The 10,469-nt window shown below is 36.0% G+C and overlaps 1 protein-coding gene across 1 annotated transcript in view; it reads right to left on the reverse strand.

Annotated features, from left to right (window-relative positions):
* TBCK (TBC1 domain containing kinase) overlaps positions 1-10,469 on the reverse strand; it is a 65,986-nt gene that overhangs the window by 40,738 nt on the left and 14,779 nt on the right. The window contains exons 15-16 of the mRNA XM_010019248.1: positions 7,773-7,858; positions 367-403 (exon numbers count right to left, since the gene is read on the reverse strand). Of these exons, the coding sequence (XP_010017550.1) occupies positions 367-403; positions 7,773-7,858 (123 nt within the window). The remainder of the gene's footprint in view (positions 1-366; positions 404-7,772; positions 7,859-10,469) is intronic.

The raw sequence follows: 10,469 nt of genomic DNA on the forward strand, positions 1-10,469 counted from the left end.
ATTATTCAGGTGAGGGCAGGGGAAGCTGGTGAGGTTTGGTTTTGTTTATAAACTATAATTGTATCTTTTTTCCAGTAGATAACAGCTTCCTTTGCACACTCCCTAAATCCTGCAAGGGTAAAATAATCCAGTTCAAACTCAATTAAAAAAAAAAAAGGAAAAAAAAGCGCTAATTATTGTAAAATCATAGCACAAAGTATGTGAGGCACTGTTGAGACTCAAACCACAACACATGCTTGCAAATTATAAGTGACCTAGTAAATGATAGACACACCCCACCAATTAGGAGGATGTTAGCTGAAAATATGAGAAATTGTGCTAAAGAAATTAGGAACATTTCATCAGAGAAAAACAGTGCATACTCACGTGTGAACATTGTAAGAAACCAAGGAATAGCATAAAGCTGCAAAAGGTGGTGATGAGGGAAGAGAACAAAAAAATGGTTTAAGAGTTGAAGTTACCTGTGACAGTTATCTATTACATTAAAAATTGCCTAACTTGGCATAAATGTATCTAAAATAGGAAATAACAAGAGTGGCAGAACAACTATCACACAACTTTTAGCCCCTCCGAGATGCTCCTTCCTCCCCCAAGTTCCCATTTGCATTTCTTTCCAGTTATTAGTTTGTGATACTGTACCAAAAACAATAACAAAACCCATCACCCTCACTAGGCTTATGTTTGCAAAAAATAACCTCTGAAGTCTTAAAGAACTCAGAAACTTGCTCTATAACACTGTAACTGTTCTCACCTTACATATATATACTGCTAAGTGGTAATAAGCATAAACCAACTTGATTCCATATATCTTTTTGACTATGGAAAAAAATCCCTGGTTCTATATAAATAATTAAAAGTGCAAATCACAATTTCCAACAGAAAAATTAGCCATATCTACCTTTTCCTCCTATGTTGGTATTTATTAAAAAGTATACTCGGCATTGAACAGCAAGAACAGTTTCATTCTCAGAAGCATATAGTGCCAGTTACTAACACCTAAAGTATTCATGTTGTTATACTGTGACCTTTAAAGGCAGGTGTCATCTGATTTGAGGCTGCTTCAGCACTTATACTACTATAAGACTGTCTTAAGAACTTGTGCTGCTGCAATGGCTACAGAAAACCTTTAGTTTCTGCCAACTTTCATTCTCGTAATATCATATAGAGAAAAAATCAGTATGTATTAGAAAAACTAAGCATTTATGTTATCTTAAGAGTTTCTCAATTTTCAATTAAGTACTTAGCACATTGAAGGCAACAGAATCTATTTCCTTGAAACACTGAACTGCATAGAAAGTCACCACAAATTAGGGATGCAAGAGCGAGATGATCATTGTTAAATTTTACTCGGTTGCATGGCTCGTGCTGTTTTCCACTTCTGAAGATTTACAGTTAGGCATAAAGCTTAATATATTACTTTTTAGCTCATAAAGTGCAAATTAGTTCTCCAATTGAACTTTCCCTGGAAGCAAGCAAATGAGAAGAGAAAGCCTAATTGATATTATGTTAATAAATTACTATTTATTCCATAAACCCTTAACTGGGTTATGGCACTGGCCAAACGATGCACACATTTGCTGAAAAGCTCTTCAGAACAGCTCTAAGTTTTATTTCTATGTCTTCATCTGAGCATCTAATAATATCTGAACCATACTGTCCATAAAACTAAAAAAGTTGTGATAACCAGACTGTTCATCACTTTCAGTATTCAGGAGGCTTTTATAAAGCTTGGCCTCCAACCAGCCAATTGATTTTAACGGTTCAAACCCCCTTAAACCCAATGAAAATGGTGATATTTCTATTAGTGTTTTCATCTTCTAATACGTTCATACTATTTCACCAAGTATATCTTTGCATGCCTTCAATAGATGGCTCTCTGCTCAATAACAACATACCCTGTTCCCTGAAATACCTCCTACACTGGTTATGATCAGCCAATACCTGTTTACCTGTTTGCAGTAGAAAATCAAGCACTCCTAAAAGCCTGAGGCTCCTCTTTGCTTGGAGGTACATGTTATGCGGAAGTAATTTTTAACTATATTACTTCCTTGGTATTTAAAAACAACTATATCCTCCTTTTCATACATTTGATTAATATGTTTAACCAAAGCAGATCCACATTTTCTCCTAATTTCACAAACACCTCTATCTTTTATGCATCAGCATAGAAGTATACAAGAAAATAAACAAAATTTGAAACATTAAGCAGATTATTAAAAGGTAACCACAAGGCAAAGCATCACTTTGCTCTAAACCATCATCACCAAACTTATCAACAGTGACATAAAAATATAGGTCAAACTATTTAAGTAGAAAGCATTAGGCAAGTTTTTATTGAAGGGATTTTTCCATCTCATTTTCATAATGTTCTAAGACAAGGAAGTCTTGGTAAACCTGAAGAGGTTATGATTACTACTAATAAGCAAGCAAAGAAAAGCCACAACAATGGTCATATTATTCCACCATACAAGTCAAATTGAAAAACACAAACAAAAAGAACTGCACTGACTTGAAGCCCTTAAATAAATAAGCTAACAAAGTATTAGTGAAGTATTAGTGAAGTGACTACACTTTTAACATATTATTAGTAAATGCTGCCCTCTAGCAACCACTGGCTGGAACAGCATTGGGCCATGCTTCTAACGAGGAAGTTTACAACCTCTCACTACAGAACGCTGAAACATAATGGGGTTGTAGGTTTTACTGACACTTAACTCTCCGTAGCTGGGAAGCATACCTAATGTTTAATCATAAGTAGCGTTTGAACTCCTGGAACAGCCTGAGAATAAGTCACATTAAAATAAGAGCCTGTAAAAAACTAATACTTAATTTTTTTTAGAGTGAACTTGAGATCAGCAATGCCGTAACTATCATTTTGCTTTGCTAGTAAAATTCAAGCTCTTTTTTTGATATTTCTAATACATGAAGAAGACAGAAGTCCCCTAACATAAGTTCCCAATCAAACAATCTGAATAAATCCACAGGGGTTTCTTTAGTTACATTTGTCCTTAGGCTTGGTTTCCTTCTCCATCTTTCCCTGTCTTATTTTTCCTATCTAAAGCTTCTTTTCCAACAGGGATCTGCTATAACAAATTCTGATCAGTACCTGACCTTGGAGACGCATTTCGTTGTTTTTCGACAGGGTGAAAATGCTTTACTTTCCCATAGTTAGATGAGCATATTTTGAAAAGAGTGCATCACTCATTTAGACATTCAAAGCTCTTACAGATACTGGTTCAAACCTTGATGAAAGCCTTTTCCATGAGGATTTCATTAATTCCCTGCTATTACTGTCCAGATTGTTTCATTATTTGACCGTTTTTCCAGAAGATGAGAGCTTTACACACTTGTGTCTACAGCAGATTGAGATTTCAGTTGCAAAGATAGTTCTAAAGAAAATTAGGCTCATGGGATTTTGGTTCTAAAGATATTTCAGAAGAAATAGCAAGGTGAAAATGAGTGTTAATGTTTGTTGTTGGGGATGGTAGGGAGTATTAAAAGGCACACACAAGCTTCTTGTTCTGTGAAAAGCCTGTAAGAATTAAGTGGCTGTCCTGTATGATTCAAGTGTACCTTACGAACATTATAAGACAGCTACAGTGAAGATATGTACCTGTCTGCAGGATGATGAAAATTAATTATTTAAAATTGAAGGTTTGAGTTTTCAAAACATCAACAATGCCCACATTCTTCAGAAGTTCTTGTGTCTTATGCATGTATGTAACACCTGAGTTTACCAAAAACCTTTAAGAAAATTGAAAAATCTCTAAGACAAAGTTCACCTTCTACACCTCAGAGGATTATACAGCTGAGATCAGGGTTAAATACCTACAGTTTTAAAGATAACAAACACAATAGGAGTAATCATTATTCTTACAGTCTTTCATAGAAGAATCCTCTCCTGACCATCTGTCATTCAGTGCAGTGTGTTATTTTAAATTGGTAAACTGTCAAGTCTTCACCATTATAAAAATAATTTATAGATGGATAACAAAACCCCTAATACATGGTAAAGCATGTGTTTCACACTGTTTTCAGTGCTCAAGACTTTTTTATGTTGGAGCTTTTCCTTCTTAATGCTGAAGTCACACTTACAGGAATATAGGAACTACCACAAACAATGGCAACGTGGGCAAGTATTCCACCTTCAGCAGTGACTAGCTCCTTTGCTCCAGGAGGAACAAGATTTTCTGTCTATGAAGTCACTGGGGTTTATTTGTTTGAGGTAGGTTTGGGGTTTTGTTTTTTATTTTTAGGTTTTTTGTTTGGTTGTTGTTGTTTTGTTTTGCCTGATTGATGCATGTGTGGAACAATGTTGCCCAACAATAAGCTGGAATTGTCCTAACAAGGCTGCCTCCCAGCTACGGCTTTTTGTTTCAATTTTCGTTTGTTAAGAAAAAAATGGTTTTGCTCTCTACAGTTTCTTGAAGAGGGGAAGTGGAGAGGGAGGTGATCTCTTCTCCCTGGTATACAGTGATAGGACATGTAGGAATGGTTCAAAGCTGCACCAGGAGACATTTAGACTGAACATTAAGAAGCATTTCTTTACTGAGAGGGTGGTCAGACACTGGAACAGGCTTCCTAGAGAGTTGGTTGATGCCCCAAGCCTGTCAGTATTTAAGAGGCATTTGGACAATGCCCTTAACAACATGCTTTAACTTGGTTGGCCCTGATTAGTCAGGCAGTTGGACTAGATTATCATTGTAGGTCCCTTCCAACTGCAATAGTCTATTCTATAAATCCTTGATCTTGCACCTTTACGTTCTGTCTTCAAAATACATACACACATACGTAGCTTCAAGCCTATATGGTGCCTAGACAATTAGTCATAAGTTTAAATGCTACGGAAAGGTGCAAAAATGTTTTGATGACTGGGGATGCAAAGAGAATGTAATTTCAGTTCAATTTTTAGTATTAAGATTCTACCCACCTATATGCAGCTACACAAACAAAATTTGAAGAATGACCACGTTCCTCACAAGATAAATCCACCAGCAAGAAATTTCTCCCCAAGATTCACCACTAGGTAATTGGTTAACAGAACAAACAGAGATAAAGTACTTCAATTTTTAATTCTCAGATGAAGACTTATTACTAACGCCTCCTGCATATCGCCGAAACCAAGCTAGGGTATCTAACCAATGACAGCGGCTCCAGCACAATGTTATTAGTAATTGCAGCCAGACTTTGTCATCTCTGTTCACGGCCACCTGACAGCTGTGTCTAGCTTCCATAATTCGCAGCTGAAAGCTCTTCAGATTAATTCATAACTACAGTTACCATTTTAGTAATGTAGCACACTTCCTTGTTTTTCTTCAGTTCAAAATTGTCTGCTGTTGATGTTATTATTCAGTGAAATACAGAATGAGTTCTAAAGCATTATGTGGGGGGAGAAGAGGGAGAGATTATAAACTTTAGGAAAGTGAGCAAAGAACTGTAAGAGTCACCATATGTATCCCTCTATTTACATGTAAATCACATAGCCATAGCAATGTACTTAATCCAGGCCTTGCATCAGCTGTTCAAGCTTCAGCAATGTTCAATATTCTGAGAGCTACGTGACCTGAAGCAAATGAGAAGGGTGCCAGGAAACACAATCTTTCCTGCAGCAGAGCCTGCGCTTCAATGATGAAACGCTAATCAGGGTTTACTTTGATAGGGTTAGTACTCAAGCACAAAACTCTGGTTCAGATCTCATTACTACAGTGCATATCTTCACCTTGATGGATCCTGTGCTATCTTGTTACAGGTACAAAAATCACTTCTCACTAATCTAAAAGGCAGAACAACTCTTACTTGTTAAAAACAAAAAAGACGATTTAGAAAGGACAACCTCTCTTCAGAGGCTAGTGTTCATTTAAGAACTATCATTTGCATTCAATGAAAATTGTTTTTTTAAATACACCTCTGTTTTGTAATTATTTAGTACATTACCTAATCATCTCTAGACTTTAACACTTAGAGACATTTTAATCTCACATTTCACTATCTATTGTCCATCAACTAGCACAACACAAAACCTAAAATACAAAAATACATGTGATTTTAAACTATTCCATCTGACTTGCACCTTGGAGGTTTTCAGTGGAGAATTTTAAATGTATAAGGAGACATTAGGAGCTGCTGAAAGGTCAAGTTAACACCCAAGAGAGGTTGCCACAGAGCTCTCATGTAGGTTAGTAGTGAAAACGGGAACCTGTAAGATGGTCAGGGAAATTACAGTTGGAACTGGTATCCTGGACAAAATACACAGACGAATTGCTTTGGTCATCCACAGCCTTTACAAAACAAATCAAGCGCATTTACATAGTGATGCTGCAAAACTGATTCTCCATCAGGAATTTAAACCATGCTCTTCAACCCCCAAAATATTTAGACTTTCTACATATCAATGTTCTCCCTTCTTTCCACCTTTCCTTCGTTTCCTCCCACCTACCCTCTTCAGATGTGGGCTATCAGCAATACATATGGTCTTCTCAAACATCTCTCTTTATAATGCAATACAGTGGCTTTCTCTTATGCTCATTTTAATGCCACAGTATCTTTTAAATTTGTATCATTCATAAACAACACTATTACATTAAAAACAACTCTACAAATGAAAGCATGTATCTGCTTTTCCACTACAATCTTTGTAAACAATGATAATGAGTATCTGCCAGTCCCGAAGATACACACATATTCACCCAGGAACTGGTGAATATGTACAACAAATGACTTTCAGAGGCTTAGCCTTGCAGCTTCAACTCAAATTATTTCCTAATAAACATAAGACTTTATACTGCTTACAGAAGAAATGCATATAAATTTCTTACAAAATTTATATTTCTACATCAGCATCACTTGACTTCAATTCCCTTCTCCCATTTTGACCTCTTAGTCATCATCTCTTCTTGTTAATACCAAATTTCTAAGTGTCAAACATGTTATAGACAGTATCAATTAAAAATATTCTCTCTGTAGCCTTGCCTAAATCTGCTTTTCAGAAGCATCAATCAAACTTCAATGATGCTATAGTAGATTGACAAACGTTTTTATAGTGTTATCTTGGCTTTCTGGACTATATATACCCATCTAAACAAAGGAGGAAAGCTTCACTATTTGCGGTGATAGCTAAAAGTAAGCCTTTAAAGAAAGCCTTCCTTTGCCTTTTCCAACTTACCCCTCCCTCTGTAACATTTTAGCTGAGTTCTCTGTTTTCATTTTCTTCTATCTTACAGACTTCTTCCAATGAAAGCATAAAACTTAAAGTTATGCACTTGCCCAATGCTTCTGATAGACTGTAATAAATGACTGCTAAGCATCTTCCAAAGTATGACATACCTACAGATTAACCATCACTTATGCACATTTGTTATATTATTTGCAAATATGTGTGTCTTTTGTGTTAACCAATGGCTTTTAACTAGTTTGCAGAAATTCAGCTTTTAGTCATTTATGGTCATATTAATTTTTATACATTAATCCACACTTTATGAATAAAATTATATTACATAAAATTCTACCTTTCAGGATAAATCTTGAAGTGATAACTGACTACTAGTACTTTCTTGTATTTACCATGCCAATGGAACAGTAAGGACTGAGGTATGTAAAACAACAATCAAAACTTGACCATTTTATCAGCATACTCAAAAAGTCCATTAATATGAAAGTTTCACTTATGTCAAACTGTTACTGAAATAGTCTGGAAAGGCATCTCCTCCAATTTTCCCTCATTTTCCATTTTTTACTTTCTTTGAACAATACTTATAAGAATGCTTAGCACTTACATCTGGAATAAAACCAATTTCATTTAGGTGGTTACTCAGCTCTGGATCATGGAATGCAATCATCTGGGAAAACACTGTCAGGTATTCTGAAAAAACAAGCAAATCCAAGATCATTGACAAAAACACGAGCCACCACATGCTGTTAACTCACATATGAGCTGCAGAAAAGGAGTAACGTTATTTTTTAAAATTTTTTTTTCAATCTAAAATAAAACAGCAAGTGAATACCACTACTGCTGTCCTTGTCAGCATTATATTCAATACAGAGGAAGAAATTGTTTCATTTTTCTTCCTTAGTACTTCGCAATCTGGATTTTCAACAAGTTTACTTGGTTCACACTCAGGTTGTGCTGTTCGTTCAACATGCAAAGTTATATGTCTATGAGCCACAAGATACTGATGGAAGCAAATCAGAACAGGACTGTTCCAAAGATTTTAAATCTCCAAATTGTTTTAATGATAGACAAAGTTTGTACTCTTTAAATTATATTCTATATGGTTTCTTTTCTACAAAGTTAAATTTTGTAATCTGGAAGTTTAAGGCAATGGGGCTTTAAGGTAACCATTTCCATGACCAGTAACAGCTTGATTTGTATTTTTTGGAAAAGATAAGAAGAAATATTTATTGTAAAAGATGTATTACATCTTCAGCATGGCACATTAGGCTGACGGATACAATTTAATTAAGTTGTCTAAGTAACACTTGCTTTTACTTGGAAGAGAAGCAGACAGCAGAACACAGACATTGACAGATTTCTCTCTTTCTGTTCTGCCCCTCTTCCAGTTTTGTCCATGCTGTCGTAAGTTTTGTCAGAAGGAAAATGAAGAAGCAATAACATTGTAATCTGTAACAGATGGTAATTCCTTTTCCTCCATGCTCCCAAGAAGAGAGTAATGAGGGCCCAGACAGCTAGTTGAGGGGGAGAAGAGAGACAAAGAATGTGAACCCTCCTTCCATGTCAGAATATGCTGACATCTCAGTGCATGCCCCAAATATAAGACCCCAAACATTAAGTCCACACAGCTCCACAAATTAACCATCCAGAATTGCCATTGTTTTTTTAAAAGTCTACTGTAAGGACTAGATGCCTACTACTGTCTCTCTTGGGGAGACCAAGTAACTCCCTATTTCTCAATTTGTCTTCATCCTTGAAGGGACAAAAATCAAACTCCAATTCCACTGCTAAGAAGCACAGAAGTGGTTCTGCTGGGATAATTCCCTGCTTAGACACCTCTAAGAATAGAAATGGGTCTAAACATTCAGTTGTTTACAGATTCCTATCTTACTCAAATCTTCATTATCTATACTCAAGGTAGCTCTTTTCAGGTTAAGACGGCAAGTTAAGAACGCTCACTCTGTAAAATAATTCTGTATGGACCAGAAATTTTAAAAGCTGATTCTGCCTCATGAGGACTAATCAACAATGCTCTCATAAGAGCACAAGGGAAACAAGCCACAGCCCTATTGCCAATTATACTTGAAAGGATGCCTAATTTTCCAAGGTAAGTTACAATAAAAATTAAGATCTCTTGAGCCTCCTTCAGAAATTTCACAACTTTCACTTCAAGCTGCAATGACAAACCTCTTAAGAAGTTTCTGGCATCTTATGAATGCCAGCCTCTCCCCTCTGGCACTGCACCTCTCTCACACCATAGATGCTCTGGCAGCACTCAGATGAGCAGGTAAATGGGTAAACAGACCCATACCAAGTTTTGTGTCACCAAGGTGAGACTGCTTTGGAGCTACTCACATATCATGTTTTCTCAGTTTCAAGCCAAACTTATTCACATGCATACAAGTTAGGGAGATAACTGAATCCATGCCTTAAATGGATTATTAAGGAATACATTATTAATCATTAATACATTAATCATAATGTATTAGTAATACATTATTAATCATTTTTATAAAGTGCATTTCACATCAGTTTTATTTCATGAAACAGCCAATAATCACAAGTAGGGTACAGCAAACCAGTAATTCTACATAACCCTACACATGCAGCCACATGTTGATGAAAATAATTTCACTATTAGCTTCTCTGAAGCACATTTATTTTAACAACGAAGATTCGTGCCCATGATGCTTCTCTACAGGTATAATACAGGTTGATAAATACCATCTTTATTTGACTAGCCAGTCTCATGAAATATAATTAGAGTATGGGATTACATGGTTAATTAAGAGTTTTTAAAAACACACAAATCTTCACAAAAATGTACCACTCGTGTCCAGCCAAATGCTTTTGGCTGGAATTTCATTATATGATTTTTTTGTTTTACATAATTAGGCATTCCATACCCAAACCCCTTTAACTGCTTGTTTCCTATTTCATGTGAGGAAATGTATCTGATAAGCTTAGAAAAAACACCTGTCTTCATAATATAGGACACGTTCAGAAATTAGGTATATTGCACTCTGCAGTGCAAAAGATTCTTCCTGTCCACCCCTACATGGAAGACACAAAGAAGCTAAGCAGCTAAAATTGCAGTAGGCAGTTAAATGACACATTCTTAACACTTTCTTCAAACCCAAAAAAGCAGGGAAATTACATAGAATGTTCACTTAAAACTGCCATTTACACATTGGCATTTGGCATACAAGCCCCAAGAGGATTAAATCAGAATACTGAATGAATCCTAAACCGTCTCCCTGAGACTCTGATGATGCCAGACGTTGCACAGGAACTCAGGAAT

This window comes from Nestor notabilis, unplaced genomic scaffold (genome assembly GCF_000696875.1).
Source record: "Nestor notabilis isolate BGI_N333 unplaced genomic scaffold, ASM69687v1 scaffold24807, whole genome shotgun sequence".
Taxonomy (NCBI): Eukaryota; Metazoa; Chordata; class Aves; order Psittaciformes; family Psittacidae; genus Nestor; species Nestor notabilis.